The sequence below is a fragment of the Ranitomeya variabilis genome, chromosome 4 (assembly GCF_051348905.1).
Source record: "Ranitomeya variabilis isolate aRanVar5 chromosome 4, aRanVar5.hap1, whole genome shotgun sequence".
In the NCBI taxonomy this organism is placed as follows: Eukaryota; Metazoa; Chordata; class Amphibia; order Anura; family Dendrobatidae; genus Ranitomeya; species Ranitomeya variabilis.
The window spans coordinates 257,913,696-257,940,174 of record NC_135235.1 but is presented as its reverse complement, the minus strand read 5'-3'; the positions used below and the strand labels follow the sequence as shown (position 1 = coordinate 257,940,174).

General features: G+C 44.2%; 2 protein-coding genes across 3 annotated transcripts in view; both read right to left on the bottom strand.

Annotated features, from left to right (window-relative positions):
- Positions 1-6,280, bottom strand: part of UBE4B (ubiquitination factor E4B) — a 73,533-nt gene extending 67,253 nt beyond the window's left edge. Inside the window, exon 1 of one of the 2 annotated variants that reach the window (XM_077249656.1) lies at positions 5,938-6,280. In XM_077249656.1, the coding sequence (XP_077105771.1) occupies positions 5,938-5,961 (24 nt within the window). In that variant the 5' untranslated portion in view covers positions 5,962-6,280. The remainder of the gene's footprint in view (positions 1-5,937) is intronic. The other variant, XM_077249655.1, reaches the window with a different exon arrangement.
- Positions 6,281-17,176: 10,896 nt separating this feature from the next.
- On the bottom strand, positions 17,177-24,889 carry RBP7 (retinol binding protein 7). Its single transcript, XM_077249652.1, has 4 exons — positions 24,739-24,889; positions 20,896-21,074; positions 18,462-18,563; positions 17,177-17,428 (listed from the first exon to the last, which is right to left on the bottom strand). The coding sequence occupies exons 1-4, from the start codon at positions 24,812-24,814 to the stop codon at positions 17,366-17,368; spliced, it is 420 nt and encodes a 139-aa protein (XP_077105767.1). The 5' UTR covers positions 24,815-24,889; the 3' UTR covers positions 17,177-17,365.
- Between the last annotated feature and the right edge of the window lie 1,590 nt (positions 24,890-26,479).

Genomic DNA, 26,479 nt, shown 5'->3' with positions numbered 1-26,479 from the left:
ATATATATATATATATATATATATATATATATATATATATATATATATATATATATACATACATACATACATACATAAAGAGAGAGATAGAGATATATAGAGAGATATAGATATATATATATATATATATATATATATATAGAGAGAGAGAGAGAGAGAGAGAGAGAGATATAGATATATATATTATATATATCTCTATCTCTCCATATATATATCTATATATATATATATATATATATATCTCTATATCTCTCTCTCTATATATATATATATATATATATATATATATATATATATATATATATATATATATATATATATATATATATATATATATATATGAACACAGCAGCACATGTACATGGATCAAGGCCATGTGAAAACACAGACAAATATCCAATATGAATCATACTTCTCAAAAATATTTTTTCAAAAAAAAAAAATTTTTCAGAAAACTTACAATAATAGATGAATTGAAGATTCTTAGCGCATAAATTGGCCAATTTTTTGGGAAAAAAATTGTGAAAAAATATTTTTGAGAAGTATGATTCATATTGGATATTTGTCTGTGTTTTCACATGGCCTAGATTCATGTACATGTGCTGCTGTGTTCTTTTTTTATCTATATTATGCAGTTTGCAGCGTGCACGTGTTCACACTAGGAGTGCAGGTTGTTTTTTTTTCCTCTTTTTTTCCTCTCTCTCGAGGGAGAGGGATATCTCTACTATATAATTGTCTAAGGGTCACTTCCGTCCTTCTGTCTGTCCTTCTGTCTGTCCTGTCTGTCACGGATATTCATTCGCTGATTGGTCTCGGCAGCTGCCTGTCATGGCTGCCGCGACCAATCAGCGACGGCCACAGTCAGATTAGTCCCTCCCTACTCCCCTGCAGTCAGTGCCCGCTCCATACTCCCCGCAGTCACGGCTCACACAGGGTTAATGCCAGCGGTAGCGGACCACGTTATGCCGCGGGTAACTCACTCCGTTACCACCACTATTAACCCTGTGTGACCAAGTTTTTACTATTGACGCTGCCTATGCAGCGTCAATAGTAAAAGGATCTAATGTTAAAAATAATTTTTAAAAAAATTATTATATACTAACCTTCCGCCGCCTTTCCCGGTCCTCGCGACCCTCCGGTAACCGTTCCGTGCAAGCGGCAGGTTCCGGTAGCAAGGATCGTGTGGGAGAAGGACCTGCCATGACGTCACGGTCATGTGACCGCAACGTCATCACAGGCCCTGTGTGCCTGCGCGAGAAGGACCTGCCATGACGTCACGGTCATGTGACCGCGACGTCATCACACCCTGGGACCGGAAGCTGCCACCTGTACCGCGCACAGGCGACAGAACTACAAGTATGGTGAGTATGTTAGAACTACAAGGGGCCCTCGGATCGGAAGGTGAGTATGTTTATTTTTTAACCTGTGACATAAGTGGCTGGGCAATATACTACGTGGCTCTGTGCTGTATACTAGGTGGCTGGGCAATACAGTACGCGGACATGCATATTCTAGAATACCCGATGACATATATATATATATATATATATACACATACACATACACATACACACACACACACACACACACACACACACACACACACACACTACGCTCCGGCCCAGGACTGTATATGACATATATATATTATATACACACACTACGCTCCGGCCCAGGACTGTATATGACATATATATTATTATACACACACACTACGCTCCGGCCCAGGACTGTATATGACATATATATATATATTATACACACACACTACGCTCCGGCCCAGGACTGTATATGACATATATATATTATATGCACACACTACGCTCCCGCTCAGGACTGTATATGACATATATATATATATATTATATACACACACTACGCTCCGGCCCAGGACTGTATATGACATATATATATTATATGCACACACTACGCTCCGGCCCAGGACTGTATATGACATATATATATATATATATATATATATATTATATACACACACTACGCTCCGGCCCAGGACTGTATATGACATATATATATTATATGCACACACTACGCTCCGGCCCAGGACTGTATATGACATATATATATATATATATTATATACACACACTACGCTCCGGCCCAGGACTGTATATGACATATATATATTATATGCACACACTACGCTCCGGCCCAGGACTGTATATGACATATATATATATTATACACACACACTACGCTCCGGCCCAGGACTGTATATGACATATATATATTATATGCACACACTACGCTCCCGCTCAGGACTGTATATGACATATATATATATATATTATATACACACACTACGCTCCGGCCCAGGACTGTATATGACATATATATATTATATGCACACACTACGCTCCGGCCCAGGACTGTATATGACATATATATATATTATATACACACACTACGCTCCGGCCCAGGACTGTATATGACATATATATATATATATATATATATTATATGCACACACTACGCTCCCGCTCAGGACTGTATATGACATATATATATATATTATATACACACACTACGCTCCGGCCCAGGACTGTATATGACATATATATTATTATACACACACACTACGCTCCGGCCCAGGACTGTATATGACATATATATATTATATGCACACACTACGCTCCCGCTCAGGACTGTATATGACATATATATATTATACACACACACTACGCTCCGGCCCAGGACTGTATATGACATATATATATTATATGCACACACTACGCTCCGGCCCAGGACTGTATATGACATATATATATATATATTATATACACACACTACGCTCCGGCCCAGGACTGTATATGACATATATATATTATATGCACACACTACGCTCCGGCCCAGGACTGTATATGACATATATATATATTATATACACACACTACGCTCCGGCCCAGGACTGTATATGACATATATATATATATATATATATATATATATATATATATATATATATTATATGCACACACTACGCTCCCGCTCAGGACTGTATATGACATATATATATATATTATATACACACACTACGCTCCGGCCCAGGACTGTATATGACATATATATTATTATACACACACACTACGCTCCGGCCCAGGACTGTATATGACATATATATATTATATGCACACACTACGCTCCCGCTCAGGACTGTATATGACATATATATATATATTATATACACACACTACGCTCCGGCCCAGGACTGTATATGACATATATATTATTATACACACACACTACGCTCCGGCCCAGGACTGTATATGACATATATATATTATATACACACACTACGCTCCGGCCCAGGACTGTATATGACATATATATATATTATATACACACACACTACGCTCCGGCCCAGGACTGTATATGACATATATATATATATTATATACACACACTACGCTCCGGCCCAGGACTGTATATGACATATATATATTATATACACACACTACGCTCCGGCCCAGGACTGTATATGACATATATATATTATATGCACACACTACGCTCCGGCCCAGGACTGTATATGACATATATATATTATATGCACACACTACGCTCCCGCTCAGGACTGTATATGACATATATATATTATATGCACACACTACGCTCCGGCCCAGGACTGTATATGACATATATATATTATATACACACACTACGCTCCGGCCCAGGACTGTATATGACATATATATATTATATGCACACACTACGCTCCGGCCCAGGACTGTATATGACATATATATATTATATGCACACACTACGCTCCCGCTCAGGACTGTATATGACATATATATATTATATACACACACTACGCTCCGGCCCAGGACTGTATATGACATATATATATTATATACACACACTACGCTCCGGCCCAGGACTGTATATGACATATATATATTATATACACACACTACGCTCCGGCCCAGGACTGTATATGACATATATATATTATATGCACACACTACGCTCCGGCCCAGGACTGTATATGACATATATATATATATTATATACACACACTACGCTCCCGCTCAGGACTGTATATGACATATATATATTATATACACACACTACGCTCCGGCCCAGGACTGTATATGACATATATATATATTATACACACACACTACGCTCCGGCCCAGGACTGTATATGACATATATATATTATATGCACACACTACGCTCCGGCCCAGGACTGTATATGACATATATATATTATATACACACACTACGCTCCGGCCCAGGACTGTATATGACATATATATATTATATGCACACACTACGCTCCGGCCCAGGACTGTATATGACATATATATATATTATACACACACACTACGCTCCGGCCCAGGACTGTATATGACATATATATATTATATACACACACTACGCTCCGGCCCAGGACTGTATATGACATATATATATTATATACACACACTACGCTCCGGCCCAGGACTGTATATGACATATATATATTATATGCACACACTACGCTCCGGCCCAGGACTGTATATGACATATATATATATATTATATACACACACTACGCTCCCGCTCAGGACTGTATATGACATATATATATTATATGCACACACTACGCTCCGGCCCAGGACTGTATATGACATATATATATATATTATATACACACACTACGCTCCGGCCCAGGACTGTATATGACATATATATATTATATACACACACTACGCTCCGGCCCAGGACTGTATATGACATATATATATTATATGCACACACTACGCTCTGGCCCAGGACTGTATATGACATATATATATTATATACACACACTACGCTCCGGCCCAGGACTGTATATGACATATATATATTATATGCACACACTACGCTCCGGCCCAGGACTGTATATGACATATATATATATTATACACACACACTACGCTCCGGCCCAGGACTGTATATGACATATATATATTATATACACACACTACGCTCCGGCCCAGGACTGTATATGACATATATATATATTATATACACACACTACGCTCCGGCCCAGGACTGTATATGACATATATATATTATATGCACACACTACGCTCCGGCCCAGGACTGTATATGACATATATATATTATATGCACACACTACGCTCCGGCCCAGGACTGTATATGACATATATATATATTATATGCACACACTACGCTCCCGCTCAGGACTGTATATGACATATATATATTATATGCACACACTACGCTCTGGCCCAGGACTGTATATGACATATATATATATTATATACACACACTACGCTCCGGCCCAGGACTGTATATGACATATATATATTATATGCACACACTACGCTCCGGCCCAGGACTGTATATGACATATATATATTATATACACACACACACTACGCTCCGGCCCAGGACTGTATATGACATATATATATTATATGCACACACTACGCTCTGGCCCAGGACTGTATATGACATATATATATATATTATATACACACACTACGCTCCGGCCCAGGACTGTATATGACATATATATATATATATTATATACACACACTACGCTCCGGCCCAGGACTGTATATGACATATATATATTATATGCACACACTACGCTCCGGCCCAGGACTGTATATGACATATATATATTATATGCACACACTACGCTCCCGCTCAGGACTGTATATGACATATATATATATATTATATACACACACTACGCTCCGGCCCAGGACTGTATATGACATATATATATTATATGCACACACTACGCTCCGGCCCAGGACTGTATATGACATATATATATATTATATACACACACTACGCTCCGGCCCAGGACTGTATATGACATATATATATTATATGCACACACTACGCTCCCGCTCAGGCCATTATCTGTCTCTCCCACGTCCCGGGCCAGGAGCCGCCGCCCCCGGGGTCTTCTCACCTCGTCAGCGCTCAGCTCCTCCATGATTTTCCTTTTAATGGTGGCAGAGTCGTGGGCTCCGTGTGAGGGGCAGGAGGAGGGGGCGGCAGGGCCGGGGGCCTCCGGCTTCAGGGCTGCATTGTCTCCGGCAGAGTCTGGAGAGAATGATGGAGGATCAGGAGAGGAGCCGCGCTCTCTGAGCCGCCGCACACTACGCTCCTTCCGCTAAGACGCCGTGAGGTAACGCGAGCAGACCGGTGACACGGGGGCGGGGCCTGTACACCGGGAGCGGCGCCGCTTCACACACGATTATTCATCAAAACAACCGGGCGGCCATCTTGCGAGAAAGCTCATGTGACATCAGTAGACCCCACCCACCGAATGTAAGAGGTGGCCAATCAGTGAGCTAGAGAGGCGGGGACTGTTCTGCGAGGGGTGTGGCCAATGTGAGACAGCAGATAGGGCATAGAAAGGGGGGCCGCCTGGCAACAGGGGAAGAGTCGGGTGTCCATGGCAACCAGGCCTAGTGCTTCCTGTTCTGGGCCTCCACACAGTGTTGGGGGTGACAGCCATTTTCTGCCCAGAACTCAGTGTAGCTACAGTCATAGCTGCAGTATGTGGAGCGTAGAGGCCGCACTGCTCCGTGTCAGGGTCTGTGCACACATTGCGGATTTGGCTGCGGATCCGCAGCAGTTTTCCATGTGTTGTACAGTACCATGTAAACCTATGGAAAACCAAATCCGCAGTACACATGCTGCGGAAAATTCCACGCAGAAACGCAGCGGTTTATTTTCCACAGCATGTCAATTCTTTGTGCGGATTCCGCAGCGTTTTAGGGTATGTGCACACGTTGTGGATTTTGCTGCGGATCCGCAGCGTTTCTGCAGCTGCGGGTCCGCAGCAGTTTCCCATGAGTTTACAGTTCAATGTAAACCTATGGGAAACCGAAAACGCTGTGCACATGCTGTGGAAAAAAACGCGCGGGAACGCAGCAGTTTACAATCCGCAGCATGTCACTTCTTTGTGCGGAATCGCTGCGATTCTGCACACATAGGAAAGCATTGATCCGCTTACTTCCCCCATGGGGCTGTGCCCACGATGCGGGAAGTAAGCGGATCATGTGCAGATGGTACCCGGGGTGGAGGAGAGGAGACTCTCCTCCAGGCCCTGGGAACCATATTTGTGTAAAAAAAAAAAAGAATTAAAAAATAATGATATACTCACCTCTCAGCGCTGCACGCGGCCGTCCGGTCGCAGGGTTGCTATGCGAGCAGGACCTGCGAGGACGTCGCGGTCACATGACCGTGACTTCACGAAGGTCCTTCTCGCGTAGCATCTTTGGAACCGGACCGCCGCGTGCAGCGCCGAGGAGATCGGGACGTCGGAGGGTGAGTATATAACCATTTTTAATTATTTTTAACATTACTATTGATGCTGCATATGCAGCATCAACAGTAAAACAAGTGCAGGAGTAAACCCGCAGCGGAAACCGCTAGACAAACCGTGATAAATCTGCAGGGATAACCGCAGCGGTTTTGCCCTGCAGATTTATCAAATCCGCTGAGGGAGAACCCACAGAGGACCCTTCCTACGTGTGCACATAGCCTTACAACCTGCTCCATAATATGAATCCACAGGTGTAAAACCACAGGTGGAATCCGCACAAAAACTGCACTAAATCCAATGAAAACCCGCAGGTAAAACACAGGGTGTTTTACCTGTGGATTCCGCAGAATCCCCGAAGAAAAATCCGAAATGGAATCCGCAACGTGTGCACATTCCCTAAAGTGCAGTATGAACTCTGTGCACCCCACATACATGAGCCTTAAAGGGAGTGTTCATGGAAATCAAGCAGCTGCGGTAAACAGTCCAACCATTGCTCACCTGTCTTGTCCAGCTCCAGAGCTCCCCGCCAGTCCTTGTCCTAGAGCCATGATGTCATGTACAGTACAGACCAAAAGTTTGGACACACCTTCTGATTTTAAGATTTTTCTGTATTTTCATGACTATGAAAATTGTACATTCACACTGAAGGCATCAAAACTATGAATTAACACATGTGGAATTATATACTTAAAAAAATGTGAAACAACTGAATTATGTCTTATATTCTAGGTTCTTCTAAGTAGCCACCTTTTGTTTTGATAACTGCTTTGCACACTCTTGGCATTCTCTTGATGAGCTTCAAGAGGTAGTCACCGGGAATGGTTTTTACTTCACAGGTGTGCCCTGTCAGGTTTAATAAGTGGGATTTCTTGCCTTGTAAATGGGGTTGGGACCATCAGTTGTGTTGAGCAGAAGTCTGGTGGATACACAGCTGATAGTCCTACTGAATAGACTGTTAGAATTTGTATTATGGCAAGAAAAAGGCAGCTAAGTAACGAAAAACAAGTGGCCATCATTACCTTAAGAAATGAAGGTCAGTCAGTCCGAAAAATTGGGAAAACTTTGAAAGTGTCCCCAAGTGCAGTTGCAAAAACCATCAAGCGCTACAAAGAAACTGGCTCACATGAGGACTGCCCCAGAAAAGGAAGACCAAGAGTCACCTCTGCTTCTGAGGATAAGTTTATCCGAGTCACCAGCCTCAGAAATCGCAGGTTAACAGCAGCTCAGATTAGAGACCAGGTCAATGCCACACAGAGTTCTAGCAGCAGACACATCTCTACAACAACTGTTAAGAGGAGACTTTGTGCAGCAGGCCTTCATGGTAAAATAGCTGCTAGGAAACCACTGCTAAGGACAGGGAACAAGCAGAAGAGACTTGTTTGGGCTAAAGAACACAAGGAATGGACATTAGACCAGTGGAAATCTGTGCTTTGGTCTGATGAGTCCAAATTTGAGATCTTTGGTTCCAACCACCGTGTCTTTGTGCGACGCAGAAAAGGTGAACGGATGGACTCTACATGCCTGGTTCCCACTGTGAAGCATGGAGGAGGAGGTATGATGGTGTGGGGGGCTTTGCTGGTGACACTCTTGGGGATTTATTCAAAATTGAAGGCATACTGAACCAGCATGGCTACCACAGCATCTTGCAGCGGCATGCTATTCCATCCGGTTTGCGTATAGTTGGACCATCATTTATTTTTCAACAGAGCATTGACCCCAAACACACCTCCAGGCTGTGTAAGGGTTATTTGACCAAGAAGGAGAGTGATGGGGTGCTATGCCAGATGACCTGGCCTCCACAGTCACCAGACCTGAACCCAATCGAGATGGTTCGGGGTGAGCTGGACCGCAGAGTGAAGGCAAAAGGGCCAACAAGTGCTAAGCATCTCTGAGAACAACTTCAAGATTGTTGGAAGACCATTCCCAGTGACTACCTCTTGAAGCTCATCAAGAGAATGCCAAGAGTGTGCAAAGCAGTCATCAAAGCAAAAGGTGGCTACTTTGAAGAACCTAGAATATAAGACATAATTTCAGTTGTTTCACACTTTTCTGTTAAGTATATAATTCCACATGTGTTAATTCATAGTTTTGATGCCTTCAGTGTGAATGTACAATTTTCATAGTCATGAAAATACAGAAAAATCTTTAAATGAGAAGGTGTGTCCAAACTTTTGGTCTGTACTTACATCCACATGACCACTGCAGCCAATCAATGGTCACATATGCTGAGGCTAATGATCGGCAGCAGCGGTCACGTGCACTTAGGGGAACATTATTAGTACAGGTAAAGTAAACAAATACTAACATGGAGCATCAGGCGATATCGGGGGTCAGAGATGTCGGTGACGTCACACACCCCATTGCCCAGCAGTGTGTGGTGGCCATGTCCTGTGTCCGCACCCTTTTCCCACTCTCTGCTCTCCTTGCCAGTCCTCTGCGTCTAATGCCTCTGAAGCCACCCGTGCCCACCTTATGTCACCATTGCCAGGAAGACTGTGGACACATGAGGCGCATATCACAGTGCGGGGGTCCCACCGGCTCTCAGCCGCCCCATATCCAGCAGGACGGTCAGCATGAAGTCCCACTTTCAATTGTAACTGGATTTTTAGGGCGTAGATACAGCTGAATATAATGTTGACATTCGGTTCCCTGCTCCAACACTCCCTGCGCCATCGGAGACTCTACACAGGAGGCACAATGACATCACACCCGTCGTACCGGGACACACATCGGCGAGCTCTCCTCTCATCTTGGGGACTGGGCTCTGCTACCTTTTTATTTTTGCCAGTGGGTTGGAGGGGTACCATACTCAGGTTATGGGGGCATCAAAATACTTAGAAGGAGGGGGACTGTGGGTGCGTTATATTATATGGAAGGTATTGTGGTGACATGAAACTGTGTGGGGAGTACTGATTTCATCATTATTATTCTGGGGGCATCATATTGTGTGGTGAGGCACTATGGTATTATCATACTGTGTGGGAGGCACTATGGACATAATCTTTGAGGGCACGTCATACTATTTGGGGGGGGGGGCAATATGGGGACATCATACTGTGTGGGTAACATCATACTAAGTAGTGGCCACTCTGTGGACATCATGCTGTGTTGGGGCATCATCTTGTGTGGAGACATACTTTGGATGTGTATGTGGGCCATCATACTGTGTGTTGGGCACTCTGGGGCATTATCTTGTTTTTAGACATCATACTGCATGGGGAGCAGAGTGGGGGGCTTCTTATCTAGAAGGAGCACTGTCTCTGGGGACATCAACTTGTCTCTACACATTATGCTGTGAGGGGGATGTGAAGGCCTCATACTGTGTGTGGGCACTATGCGTGGGATCATCTTGTGTCTGGACATCATACTGTGTGGGAGCACGCACTAGCTTGTGTCTGAAAATTACACTTTGGGGGGGTGTGGACTAGTGATGAGCGAATATACTCGTTACGCGAGATTTCTCGAGCACGCTCAGGTGTCCGACGAGTATTTTTTAGTGCTCGGAGATTTAGTTTTCCTCACCGCAGCTGGATGATTTACATCTGTTAGCCAGCATAAGTACATGTGGGGGTTGCCTGGTTGCTAGGGAATCCCCACATGTACTTATGCTGGCTAACAGATGTAAATCATTCAGCTGCGGTGAGGAAAACTAAATCTTCGAGCACTAAAAAAATACTCGGAGGAACCCAGAGCATGCTTGGGAAATCTCGAGTAACGAGTATATTCGCTCATCACTAGTGTGGAGGCATCATACTGTGTGGTGGGGGGGGCACCATTTTAATAGTTGGCATTAAATTCGCTGTGCTGTGTCCTTGTTTCCGGTGTGTCACAGCTGGGGAGGTATGTAAGGCTACTTTCACACTAGCGTCGTTTTGGGGAAAAAACGCATCCTGCAAAGTTGTCTGCAGGATGCGTTTTTTCCCCATAGATTTACATTAGCGAGGCATTGCGACGTATGGCCACACGTCGCATCCGTCGTGCTTTAGCGGACTGTCGGCACGAAAAAACATTCCAAGTAACTTTTTTTGTGCGTCGAGTCCGCCATTTTCGACCGCGCATGTGTGGCTGAAACTCCGCCCCCTCCTCCCCGGAACTCACAATGGGCAGCGGATGCGTTGTAAAACTGCTTCCGCTGCCCCCGTTGTGCTACTTTAACACACTGTCCGACGGTATGTCGGGCCGACGGTTTGTGACGGCCCGTACCGACGGACTAGTGTGAAAGTAGCCTAAGTGTGCTCGAGGCCGATTAAGGGGCACACGTGATCTCTACCTATTAATTTGTTCGGAAAATGCAGAGTTTGCGCTGCCACGTGTCCACAACCGGGCTGGCAATAGATGTAGCATTTAACTGTTGGTGTGAGATAACTATGGCAGAATCTTAGGGAAGGGAGATGGTATTTTCCTCCTCTATGAGCCTCTTCTCTCCATGAGACACTTGATTGGGCAAAGATACTGCTGGTGCCGCTCATCTCTGTAGTAGGATCCATTTTGTCCCAATTCTCCAAGATATTTTCTGTGAAGGCTGCCTAGGCTCCAAACAGACTTTTGGATGTCTGTGCCTCTCTGCAATAGTGAGCAAGGGAAAAAAAAAATTCCAAGGTACTCTCCTTCCTTGGAGATGAGCAACTTTGTCGAGAGCATAAATCCGGCATCTACGATCCACAGTAACACTGCGCAGTTTATACAAGATGATTACAGATGTATATACACTACTAGGAGGCAGCACAGATTACTGTACGCGGCCTGCACCCCGGGGACTTCTGCCACCACCTCCCCCACCCTGTGCCTGGAAGAGCAGAGTCCCCCGTGATTTACCATCTGAGCATTATCATTTGTGCTGGTGGATGGCAGATTCCTGTTGTAGGCCTACATTATACCATTCTGCAAAACTGAAAGGGCTAAAAAGGGAGTTTCCAGCTCCAACTGGAAGAATATTAAATTACTAGGTTGCAATGGTCATTTTGCCTTCTTTATTGCTGAGGTGTTGGTGCTATGGATCAGGACTTACCTGAAAGTGAACAACACCGGTGGACTCAAGAATTCACATTAGTGCCAGGGATCATGTTGCAGTACAATGTCTAGCAGAGGGTTGTTTTGTTTTTTAACTTTTGTACTGTACTGTTACCTACTAGCGCCTGTGTGTTGTAGTACTTCCCTGCTGAGCACCACGGGATAGTCCTCACAACTGTCGTGTATGTTTCTGTTCTTTCTCTCCGTCCCCCAGATGATATGGATAGGACGCACCCGTATGACGGGGTAGGCCTGGAGTTATTTTATAGGGACCCTAGAGACGCCCCTCTCCCACAATTTGCCTCCGTTGTCTTCATTAGGTGAGGCAGCCAACCTATAATTAATTGCCCTGCCGTTGCTTTGAAGTAATGCTTAGAGCCCAATACTTCCTCGGCGTTCCGGCCGCCGGCTACGCGCCTCAGTAGGGTGTTGCCGATCTCGGGGCACAACTCCTACTGGTTCTTTCGCCTTTGTGCTGTGATCTCGTTTCTCACTTCTCCACAATAAACCTCGCTTCTTGTTCTTTCTTAAGATGCCGCCGCAATGAGGTGCAGGCACGGCTCCGTAACGATCTGTCCTGTTCGCTAGGCCACTGTCAGGATCCCACCCCTGACAGGGACCCCCTGAATCTTCCCAAGCAACCTCTTCTCTCACTAGGTGTTGCCTGGGCAAGACCGAATCAGCTTCTCTTTAACTTCCTATCCAGCCCCCAGTTTTACCAGACTGTGAGGAGTGGCCTAATACATAGAACCCTTTTCTCCCCCTGGTGGCCAGAGTGTGAAGTGTAGTGTGTGACTGTGATACCTGGTCAGGTGAACTCTTAGTGCAATCAGACGTACCATCACTCCCCTTAGTGGCAGAGCGACGTTACTGCAACAACCAGATCTCTGGGGCACTGCATATACTTTTTTTTATTATTTAACCCCTTCACCCCCAAGGGTGGTTTGCACGTTAATGACCGGGCCAATTTTTACAATTCTGACCACTGTCCCTTTATGAGGTTATAACTCTGGAACGCTTCAACGGATCCTGGTGATTCTGACAATGTTTTCTCGTGACATATTGTACTACCTGATAGTGGTAAAAAAATTTTGATATTACCTGCGTTTATTTGTGAAAAAAAACCAAAACGTAAATTTGGCGAAAATTTCGCAATTCTCCAACTTTGAATTTTTATGCAATTAAATCACAGTGATATGTCAAACAAAATATTTAATAAGTAACATTTCCCACATGTCTACTTTACATCAGCACAATTTTGGAACCAAAATTTTTTTTTGTTAGGGAGTTAAGGGTTAAAACTTGACCAGCAATTTCTCATTTTTACAACACTTTTTTAGGGACCACATCTCATTTGAAGTCATTTTGAGGGGTCTATAGGATAGAAAATACCCAAGTGTGACACCATTCTAAAAACTGCACCCCTCAAGGTGCTCAAAACCACATTCAAGAAGTTTATTAACCCTTCAGGTGTTTCACAGGAATTTTTGGAATGTTTAAATAAAAATTAACATTTAACTTTTTTCCACAAAAAATTTACTTCAGCTCCAATTTGTTTTATTTTACCAAGGGTAACAGGAGAAAATGGACCCCAAAAGATGTTGTACAATTTGTCCTGAGTACGCCGATACCCCATATGTGGGGGTAAACCACTGTTTGGGCACATGGGAGAGCTCGGAAGGGAAGGAGCGCCGTTTGACTTTTCACTGCAAAATTGACAGGAATGGAGATGGGACGCCATGTTGCGTTTGGAGAGCCACTGATGTGCCTAAACATTGAAACCCACCCCACAAGTGACACCATTTTGGAAAGTAGACCCCCTAAGGAACTTATCTAGGAGGTGTGGTGAGCACTTTGACCCACCAAGTGCTTCACAGAAGTTTATAATGCAGAGCCGTAAAAATAAAACAAAATTTTTTTCCCACAAAAATTTGAGCCCCCAGTTTTGTATTTTCCCGAGGGTAACAGGAGAAATTGGACCCCAAAAGTTGTTGTCCAATTTGTCCTGAGTACACTGATACCCCATATGTTGGGGTAAACCCCTGTTTGGGCGCACGGGAGAGCTCGGAAGGGAAGGAGCACTGTTTTACTTTAACGCAGAATTGGCTGGAATTTAGATCGGACGCCATGTCGCGTTTGGAGAGCCCCTGATGTGCCTAAACAGTGGAAACTCCCCAATTATAACGGAAACCCTAACCCAAACACATCCCTAACCCCAATCCCAACGGTAACCCTAATCACACCTCTAACCCAGACACACCCCTAACCCTAATCCCAACCCTAATCCCAACCGTAAATGTAATCCAAACCCTAACCCTAACTTTAGCCCCAACCCCAACTGTAGCCTTAACCCTAGCCCCAACCCTAATGGAAAGAAATACATTTTTTTAATTTTTCCCTAACTAAGCGGGTGATGAAGGGGGGGGTTCGATTTACTTTTATAGCGGGTTTTTTAGCGGATTTTTATGATTGGCAGCCGTCACACACTGAAATACACTTTTTATTGCAAAAAATATTTTTTGCATTACCACATTGAGAACTATAATTTTTCCATATTTGAGTCCACAGAGTAATGTGAGGTCTTGTTTTTTTGCGGGACGAGATGACGTTTTTATTGGTAACATGTTCGGGCACGGGAGATTTTTTGATCGCTTTTTATTCCGATTTTTGTGAGGCAGAATGACCAAAAACCAGCTATTCATGAATTTCTTTTGGGGGAGGCGTTTATACCGTTCCGCGTTTGGTAAAATTGATAAAGCAGTTTTATTCATCGTGTCAGTACGATTACAGCGATACCTCATTTATATCATTTTTTTATGTTTTGGCGCTTTTATACGATGTAAACTATTTTATAGAAACAATAATTATTTTGGCATCGCTTTACTCTGAGGACTAACTTTTATTTTTTCGCTGATGCTGTATGGCGGCTCGTTTTTTGCGGGACAAGATGACGTTTTCAGCGGTACCATGGTTATTTATATTTATATCCGTCTTTTTGATCGCGTGTTATTCCACTTTGTTTGGCGGTATGAGAATAAAGCGTTGTTTTTTGCCTCTTTCTTCTTCTTCACGGTGTTCACTGAAGGGGTTAACTAGTGATATAGTTTTATAGGTGGGGTCGTTACGGACGCAGCGATACTAAATGTGTACTTTTATTGTTTGGTTGTTTTTTTTATTTAGATTAAGAAATGTATATGGGAATTTTTTTTTTTTTTTTTTTAAACACGTGGAAATTTGTTTTTTTGTTTTTTTTTTTACTTTGTCCCGGGGGGGGGGGGGAACATCACAGATCGCGGATCTGACAGTTTGCACAGCACTCTGTCAGATCGGCGATCTGACTTAGAGCGCTGCAGGCTTACCAGAGCCTGGTCTGCACCCGGAAGTAATACCTGCAGGACCTGGATGCAGCCCCGCGGCCATTTTGGATCAGGGGCCTGCAGGGATAGGAGGTAAGAGACCCTTGCAGCAACGCGATCACATCGCGTTGCTCCGGTGGTCTCAGGGAAGCACGCAGGGAGCCCCCTCCCTGCGTGATGCTTCCCTGTACCGCCGGCACACCGCGATCATGTTTGATCGCGGTGTGCCGGGGGTTAATGTGCCGGGGGCAGTCCGTGACTGCTCCTGGCACATTGTGCCAGATGTCAGCTGCGATAGGCAGCTGACACCTGGCCGCGCTCCCCCTGTGAGCGCGGCCGATCGCGCTGGACGTACTATTCCGTCCTTGGGAATTAGGGCCCACCCCACATGGACGGAATAGTACGTCCAATGGCAGAAAGGGGTTAAAGACTTTACCCTATGGCACATACACAGACCTGATTGTATGGGTCTCCATTGTCACCTGCTTTGGTACTCTAACGTAAGGTACTGTAGGCCGCATTATTGTAGCATTGATCTCCATTTCATTTCTTCCAAAAATTATCAGGGACCACCATATATCATGATGGGCTACAATAGTTAAAATGACATGATAATGCAAGGCAGATGTCACATCAGTGTTCTGATCGTCCCTGGCCTCAGCAGCCTCTTCCATACCCGACAGCTTACAGTCAGGAGACCTGCGGCCGGTCGATGCATCACTGTCCGCACGCAGACCGCAACACTGATGCACAAAAACAGCCTAAGAGCCCAATCACACATGTGGTTTACTAAACCTCATGGGACTGTCACGATAGAACGCATGCCCATTATAGTCTACCTGGCTGGTCACATGTGCCCAAAAGGGAAAAAAAAAAAAAAAAAAAAAAAAAGAAAAAGGGGGAGGAGGACCAAGAGTGAAGGAAAGATTTTACAAAAGTTGCAGTTTTGGGACTACAGGGATTTTTGAGAAGGTGGCAGGAAAGTTGCAGCACTTGTAAATTCGGAGTTTAATCTCACCTGTATGATACATGCACGGTACCTTCATGGCTGGAGATTACCAGCTCGGTGCCGCTAACCCTTCCTGTTGTGTACAATGCAAATAGTAAAATGGACAAACAGAAACAAATCAAACAATCGTCACAGGTCAATAAAGTTTCCAATAGTGACATGAAAGGCGTCAGTCATTGTACCTGCAGTTCTGCGAGTCGGTCCCATATCTGGTGGGCTCAAAACCATCTTAATTATATACGTCACATCATAGAAGAGGCATTTGGAATAAGATCCAAGTGTGGCCAACCTTTGCGATTCCCAGTTTAACATCTCACATTACCTCCATAAAAAGCGAAGATTAAGAACCCACCGGGGGGCTCTGCTTCTGAGTGGTGTTAGGGGACATCCGAATACCTAGCCATCCACTACAATAGGTTAACACGTGGTGTTACACCGCGGCTCCCTCCATACTCTGATGCGAGACTTTGCATTAACAAAAGCTAAAGTGCTCAGTTAATTCAGATTCCAAAATGTTTTAATAGGCAAATGTAACAGAAAAAAAAAAAAATATATATAAATCCATTCATGAATATTTATAAATCGCTGCAAGTGTCACACAAAGCCAGGAAATGAGTGAGAAATATAAATATACAGAACACTTATTGCATAGATTGGTCTACTGTCCAGAATCGATGGGGTGGGGTCCTCAGCCAGCCTCCTCCGCTCTTCTGTATACTTGCTTACACACCTGATCTTCACAACTTAGTTCCTGCAGGATGGAAACAGATTATAAATTAAAGCCCAAGACTTTGTATTGTTAGAGAAGTCGCTCAGTCCTGGAGGCTTTATTGGCAGCTATACTTTGCCTGTGGCCAGGTGTTCTATAATGGCGGGCAGGTAAGGGTTATGGGCACGTGGGATTATCCACTGCAGAAGTTATCACAATGCCAATGTTAATTGTGCTTCTATGGGTTAAGTCAAAACCGCATCACTAGTCAGTTTCAGGCATGGGGGCTTCTCCATGATGTAAAATCTCATCCTTAGTTCCGGTACTGTAATACAGACGGTGCCCCCTCCAGAAAATCTGCTGCCAACCAGTTCCGGACCACATACTTTTAATAGTCTAAAACAAGTCACAAGATGAACCCCATGAATCTCACTTTAACCCAAGCTGTACATATTAGACCCATGTACTATATTGAGGAAGGCCGGGGGGGGGGGTCCACTTGTGCATCTGTAAGTACCAATCTGTCTTTTATATAAATTTTCGCTCCTCCACCAATAATGCCATGTACATGTGATTCTGCAGGTGGAGGGCACTAATACATTTGGGGGCGCCTGTTGCATCATGAGGTCACTACCATGCTTACGAGGGGCAAACCTACCCCGCAGCAGATGCATCAGCCTCCACCGTCCCCCCCCGACCACCAGCATGGTGCCTTGGCATTTCACAGGCAGCCCACTCACATGTCTGTGCGCACCCACACAGCGGAGGGAGCTCCGACGAGAATTACTGACAAGATGAATCCCGAGACTGAACGCCTGCAGATCACAATGCAGCAGTCAGGTAGGAAATGTTACCCAAAACGTCATTCTAGGAGTCAAAACGTATAGCCTTGTACCCCCGCTTGGAAAGTCATAGCAATTTTCTGGACTTCTGCAATAGCCATGAACAGTATGAGCAGGTCCATGAAGTGATCGTTTATTATAAAAGTGTAGGATTTTTTGGGGAATGGTCCCATTTTTAGCCTGGCAGTGTCATCACCACCCTTTATGTGGATGCACCAGTAGGTAATACATACCAAATGTAGGTCATCACCATTGATCCAGTGTGTCCACCCTCGATTCTTCTTTTCTCCCTTCTGAACACAAATGAGGCGCCCATTGTCCAAGGTAACCAGACTCTGGGGAAACAAATAGAAGTTAGATTATGAGGAAGAGGCGGCTAGTTATTTACTTTTTAGATATGGCTGGAAATACATGTTCTACCCACTTCCCTGAAGCTTTAATGTTCTACCTGCAGTGCTAGATTTTCTCCTGTAGCCAACCCCTCAACTTTATGACATAATATGCAAGAGAGAATACAGAATTGTGAATAAAACAGCCTACAATTATGGGAAAAAAAAAAAAGTCACAGAAGAAACAGAACTGGGAAGTTTCTCCAAATTCAGGTCAGAAGTGAAGGCTACTGACTAGAGATGGGCTGCCCCCTGCTGGCCAGTAGTGAAACTGGCCACTGATCAGTGGATGAAGCAGCCCTACAGGTCCTTCTCAAAATTAGCATATAGTGTTAAATTTCATTATTTACCATAATGTAATGATTACAATTAAACTTTCATATATTATAGATTCATTATCCACCAACTAAAATTTGTCAGGTCTTTTATTGTTTTAATACTGATGATTTTGGCATACAACTCCTGATAACCCAAAAAACCTGTCTCAATAAATTAGCATATTTCACCCGTCCAATCAAATAAAAGTGTTTTTTAATAACAAACAAAAAAACCATCAAATAATAATGTTCAGTTATGCACTCAATACTTGGTCGGGAATCCTTTGGCAGAAATGACTGCTTCAATGCGGCGTGGCATGGAGGCAATCAGCCTGTGACACTGCTGAGATGTTATGGAGGCCCAGGATGCTTCAGTAGCGGCCTTAAGCTCATCCAGAGTGTTGGGTCTTGCGTCTCTCAACTTTCTCTTCACAATATCCCACAGATTCTCTATGGGGTTCAGGTCAGGAGAGTTGGCAGGCCAATTGAGCACAGTAATACCATGGTCAGTAAACCATTTACCAGTGGTTTTGGCACTGTGAGCAGGTGCCAGGTCGTGCTGAAAAATGAAATCTTCATCTCCATAAAGCATTTCAGCCGATGGAAGCATGAAGTGCTCCAAAATCTCCTGATAGCTAGCTGCATTGACCCTGCCCTTGATGAAACACAGTGGACCAACACCAGCAGCTGACATGGCACCCCACACCATCACTGACTGTGGGTACTTGACACTGGACTTCAGGCATTTTGGCATTTCCTTCTCCCCAGTCTTCCTCCAGACTCTGGCACCTTGATTTCCGAATGACATGCAAAATTTGCTTTCATCAGAAAAAAGTACTTGGGACCACTTAGCAACAGTCCAGTGCTGCTTCTCTGTAGCCCAGGTCAGGCGCTTCTGCCGCTGTTTATGGTTCAAAAGTGGCTTTACCTGGGGAATGCGGCACCTGTAGCCCATTTCCTGCACACGCCTGTGCACGGTGGCTCTGGATGTTTCCACACCAGACTCAGTCAACTGCTTCCTCAGGTTCCCCAAGGTCTGGAATCGGTCCTTCTCCACAATCTTCCTCAGGGTCCGGTCACCTCTTCTCGTTGTACAGCTTTTTCTGCCACATTGTTTCCTTCCAACAGACTTACCATTGAGGTGCCTTGATACAGCACTCTGGAAACAGCCTATTTGTTGAGAAATTTCTTTCTGGGTCTTACCCTCTTGCTTGAGGGTGTCAATGATGGCCTTCTTGACATCTGTCAGGTCGCTAGTCTTACCCATGATGGGGGTTTTGAGTAATGAACCAGGCAGGGAGTTTTTAAAAGCCTCAGGTATCTTTTGCATGTGTTTAGAGTTAATTAGTTGATTCAGAAGATTAGGGTAATAGGTCGTTTAGAGAACCTTTTCTTGATATGCTAATTTATTGAGACAGGTTTTTTGGGTTATCAGGAGTTGTATGCCAAAATCATCAGTATTAAAACAATAAAAGACCTGACAAATTTCAGTTGGTGGATAATGAATCTATAATATATGAAAGTTTAATTGTAATCATTACATTATGGTAAATAATTAAATTTAACACTATATGCTAATTTTTTGAGAAGGACCTGTATATAATGCATCCAGTTTACAATCAGTATACAATAAGTACATCCTAAGCACCTTCACATGTCTATATAAAATTGGTACCGATACACACGTGTGAAGGGGGGGCCTTAAAGGGACTTGCTCTTAGTTTTTGTTTTTTTCTCCTCTGCATGAAAGTCACAGGACATGGCTGGAGAGCAGGGGATGAAATGCTGCACATTTTTTTAATCAGTCTTTAATAGTATGCTAATCCATTTAGGTTTTTAAGGGGAGAAAAAAAATAAAACTGCACCAAGTGACTGAGGCTTTAGATATGTGATGTTCTGCTGTTCCTCTAAACACGGCTTCCTTCACCCACAATATAAGGGACTAACCCCTCTGACTTTACCTTGCATTTCCGGTTATCCAGGCCCTTTGTGTCCTCATCAAACTCTTGTCCCAGTGTGAACTGAACCCGATAACTGCGCAGGCTGCTCTGGGTCTGGATCTCGAATGATTCTCCATTTTGTACAATGATTTTTTGAGGCTTGATTAGTTTTGCCAAGTTCCTGGTGACAATGTCGATACCTGTAACCAATAAAGACATAAAGATTATGTGTTGTCTAATTGCCTTGGGTGTCAATATCTCCGCTTGCTGTCAGCACCTCATAGTCAGAGGCTGCACAGTCCTGCACTTAGGCTACGTTCACATTTGCGTTGTTGGGTGCAGCGTCGGTGACGCAACCAACAACGCATGTACACAACGCAGCGTTGTCATAAGATAGTAAAGATCAGGAATTTCAGCGCAGGGAAAACGCTACAAGTAGCGTCCTCTGAGCCCTGTCTTGTGCGTCAATATGACACATGCGTCGTAAAACGCAGTACAACGCATACCGGTGCTTGTCCATGCGCCCCCCCATGTTAAAGATAGGGACGCATGTCTCGGTATGCGTCGACGACGCTGCGCCCAACAACGCAAATGTGAACGTAGCCTTAATGACATTAATGGCCACTGACAGGTCCCTTTAACCCTCCGTCAGGGGCAACTGATCTGACAGGCGCAGCTCACTTAGGCTACTTTCACACTAGCGTTTTTTGCAATACGTCGTTTTGGCGAAAAAACGCATCCTGCAAAAGTGCTTGCAGGATGCGTTTTTTTTCACCATTGACTAACATTGCCACACGTCACAACAGTCGTGTGACGGTTGCGCCGTGTTGTGGCGGACCGTTGGCTGCAAAAAACGCTCCATATAACGTTTTTTGCTGCCGACGGACCGCCATTTCCGACCGCGCATGCGCGGCCGGAACTCCGCCCCCCCCCCCTCCCCGTACCTCACAATGGAGCAGCGGATGCATGGAAAAAACAGCATCCGCTGCTCCCGTTGTGCGGCGCATTCACTGCTAGCGTCGGTACGTCGTCTCGACGCTCTGCAACGGGCCGAGTACGACGCTAGTGTGAAAGAAGCCTTAGTTTCATGGTTTGTCTGGGAAACACCCTCCTCCCAGGACCTTCCTAACTTTTAGGCCATGTGCACACGTTCAGGATTTTTCGCGTTTTTTTTTCGCTATAAAAACGCTAACCTATGCCTCCTATTATTTACAGTGTATTCCGCATTTTTTGTGCAAATGTTGCAATTTTTTCCACGAAAAAAAATCGCATCGCGGAAAAAAAAGCAACATGTTCATTAAAAATGCGGAATTGCGGGGATTCCGCACACCTAGGAGTGCATTGATCTGCTTACTTTTCGCACGGGGCTGTGCACACCATGCGGGAAGTAAGTAGATTATGTGCGGTTGGTACCCAGGGTGGAGGAGAGGAGACTCTCCTCCATGGACTGGGCACCATATAATTGGTCAAAAAAAAAAAAAAAAGGAAAAAAAAAGAATTAGAATAAAAAAATAGTCATATACTCACCTTCGATGTCCCCGGAGTGTTCCCGCCTCACAGCTGCCGCTTCTGTTTCTATAGATGGTGTGGTTCATGACCTCCGATGACGTCACTGCCTTGTGATTGGTCGCGAGCGGTCACGCGACCAATCACAAGACAGTGACGTCACCGAAGGTCCTGAACCACACCGGCATCTATAGGAACGGAGGCTGCAGAGGGTGAGTATAACCATTTTTTTATTTTACTAATTACGCTTGCAAAATGCTAAAAAAACGCGGATTTCTTGCAGAAAATTTCCGGTTTTCTTCAGGAAATTTCTGCAAGAAATCCGGACGTGTGCACATACCATAAAGGCTGTGTGAACCCTGAGAAGCCTCTTGTGCTGCAGAGCTGCAGGAGATCAGATATCAGTGTTTTGGCTTCTCCGGCTCATTGCCCCTGAATGCGTCACACCTTTGACGGTTAGTATTTGCTGTTTTTATTCATCCCAATTGTTTTTTTAGCTTGTTTTATGAATAGCTAGTGCTAAATCTGTGGATTTGTCATAAAAGGTTTTGTTAGAAATAAGATTGTGCTTCTCAGGCACATTGCGCCCTAACACATATTCTCTCTCTTGCTTCAGCTTTTCTTTTGAAATGGCGAGGAGAATATTTGACTTGTCCAATGCCCTTCATGTTGAGCAAGTGCAGAATATACTGATTGATGATGAGACAGACCCCTTACAGCTAGAAGATTTAGGGGAAGAAAGTGACATTGAATCAGAAGATGATGTGGAAGAATGTCCAGATGTGTCTGATACAGATCAAGATGGAGAGAGTGAGGAGGATGCTCAAGACATAGAAACATATTACTTTTCTGGTTATTAAACTTTTTTTTTTTTTCCCACCTGATTGTGTATTCTCATTTATTACATTCCTATTAAGGTAACTGATCACTTTTAGAGCATTGACTTTTTATAAAAGGAAAATATAGCCAATTTTCTAGCCTGTGCCGGACAGGCGCAATTGCCCCTAAACTCGTTATGAAACATATTGCCCCTGACGGAGGGTTAATAGGGTTTGTTACGTTTGTATCCAGTTTGCAATTCTAACCAGATACATTGGTGTAATGTGAAAGTACCTTGGTCCCATTGCAAAGTCACGACCCCCAACTACCATAGAATTTATGACACCAGTGTCCAATGTAGCAGAGGAGCCTTTAGGTTCTCCCAGTGCAATAATTAGCCCTTCAGCTTTTACAAGGACGAGACAAAGACTAGTGCAGCTGCTCAGAGGATTAGAGCCTCCAGACACCAGGAGTAAAGGAGCCGAAGTAGAAGCAGAGAAATTCTTATTGAAAAACATAATACAAATAGAAAAAAAAAAAAACTATACCAAACACACCCAAAATGTGCTTTTTTTTTTAAATTACTTTTTTACTGCAAAGAGCTGGTTTAAAGAAACATGTGAACACAGCCTTAAAAGGGGGCAGATTGCATCCAGCACCTGACTCAGATGAAGGCAATCTGTGCTTCGGTCATTGCCCCAACATACTGACTCTGCCAGACAGCTCCTCTGCGCCACTGACTCAGCACATGGGGAATGATCAAGACTTGATAGCGTAGATCACTTCCAAAAAAAAAAAAAAAAAACACAACCCACACACAAAATGAAGTTTAGATCTATCTGCAGCAATACTAAACACATTCAGATATAGACCATCTGACAGTTTGACACAAGCCATCTTGTTCTTACCTTGTCCTCAGCCCCCCCTTTAAATCTGGGTTATGATCATGGATCCATAAAACTTTTGTGATTGTTGTGTTTAACACTATTGTGCATTTTTGTGACACTTCTGGATGGGTGTTTAATGGCATAATTGAGGGATTCTCCTGATTTCGTGTGAACCCTGTGATGTGTGGAGCAGACAGCTGTGCATTCTGCAGCCTGTGCATTCTGCAGCCTGTGCATTCTGCAGCCTGTGCATTCTGCAGCCTGTGCATTCTGCAGCCTGCTAGTACACTGGCTGCTCAGCTCCATTACTGTGCACAAGGAATTTGCAGAGAATCACTAACGAATGATACCAAGTCACTTTCTGTCTTCTCAACCTGTTGCAGCTCAGACCTTTCGTACATGACCCCTGTGTCTGCTGTGGTGGGGGGCATCATGCTCCGCAGACACTTTGGCATGTTGGAGGTTGCATTTAGCCAGGTGACAGCCACATTTAGGGCTTTGTGGGTTACTCCTGGTCACAGGTCATACAGGTAACAACATGGCAGCAGCGCCCCCTGGTGGAGACAACTACATGAGCAGTAAAGCTGCCAATGCCAGCCCTCACCCCTGCCAAGCATAGGACAATGTGACCTGACTGTCATCACCCACTTACCCAGGCTTTGCAGGTAGCGGTCAAAGTTTTCATTGCTGACCATGTTCCAGGTGCCAGTGAAGTCTGGTGGAGCCATGAGAGCAGAGCTGAGGAGCTATGGAGCCTCAGCACAGCCAAGCAGTTATATACTGACTGTGTAGGAGTGTCAGCTCAGCAGGGAGGTCCAGACACCATCAGCTGATTTTAACCCTTTCTCTACAGCTTGTGCATGGATGGGGGGGGGGGGGGGGTAAAACATTAGTGTAATTTTTCTCATGCAAAACACAATCTATCTAAATTGTATGTAAAGCACAGAATTCACAGCAACCTTGTCACATAAAGCGTCAAAACCATACAGGCATCCTAGCTCCATTCTTTACAATTAGCAACCACAGAATTGTGCAGGTAACCTACACCTTTAGGCCACGTTCACACCATGAGCTTTTTATGTTGCAGGTTTTTCTTCACCAATTATGTTACTTGCATTTTTAATAAAAATCTGCAACATCAAAAACTCAACAAAAATCATTGTGTGAATGGAGCCCTAGGCTGGATTTGCACATCAATGTTGCATAGCCGGAGTATGGAAGACGCCCGCCACGGCCACAGGTCTCCTGGCCTGAACTGACACCACCATATTCACGGGTCTGTCATTGCAGTCCATACTTAGGCTGCCGTCACACTAGCAGTATTTGGTCAGTATTTTACATCAGTATTTATAAGCCAAAACCAGGAGAGGAACAATTAGAGGAAAAGTATAATAGAAACATTTGCACCACTTCTGCATTTATCACCCACTCCTGGTTTTGGCTTACAAATACTGATGTAAAATACTGACCAAATACTGATAGTGTGACGGCAGCCTTACTCTGCTAAAAATCGGTGTGTGACTCCACCCTCAGCTATTAACAGTAATCAATGGAGTAAAGCAGGAGCTCAAGAGTTAAAATCAATAAGCGGCACTATGGAAAATATCACTGTGGCCTTATAGAGTAATGACCCAAGTCAGGAGGACATCCGAATACCAGACATATTGTAAAATATCTTACCAGGAAAAATCTGCTTCTTTCTCCACTTATGATCCACTCAGATCTGTCTGCAGTGAGGGATCACATTACACCTGCTGCCTATAGAAGTCTATGGAGAAGGGAGAGAGAAGGCGGTGCAAAGAAAACGAGGAGAAGCACACAAAGAGAAAATGCTGAGACTTCTAGTGCTTAGAGCCCAGAGAGGGGGAAACTGCGAAGTAATCCTGGAAACAAGTCATAGGGCGACAAGAAATAGTGTTCTCCTGTATTCTGCTCATGTACATGGCGCCATTAATTTCACAGCGTATACACTCATCTCATGTCCACCTGGCGGATTATTCTGAGAAGATACCTGACATGAAAGATGAGCTTATTAATGGTTGGTTTCATTCGGAGCTGACCAGTGCTACAACCGACTGTGATTTGACCAATGTAGAAGATGATGGCGACTATTGTACTTTTGATGTCACCCGTCGGTTTGGGCTTGTAGGACTTGTTAGGGCCTATTAGGCTATGTGCCCACGTTGCATTTTTTAAGCATTTTTGCCACAATTTTCCACTGCGGAAACGCTTAAAAAATGCTTATAAACAGCATCCCATTAATTTCTAATGCATTCTGTTATTGATGTGTCCGTGATGCGTTTTTTCCACGGCGGAAACGCATCGCGGTAAAAAATGCAGCATGTTCACTATTTTTGTGGAATTGCTGCAATTCCACACCCATAGACATGCAT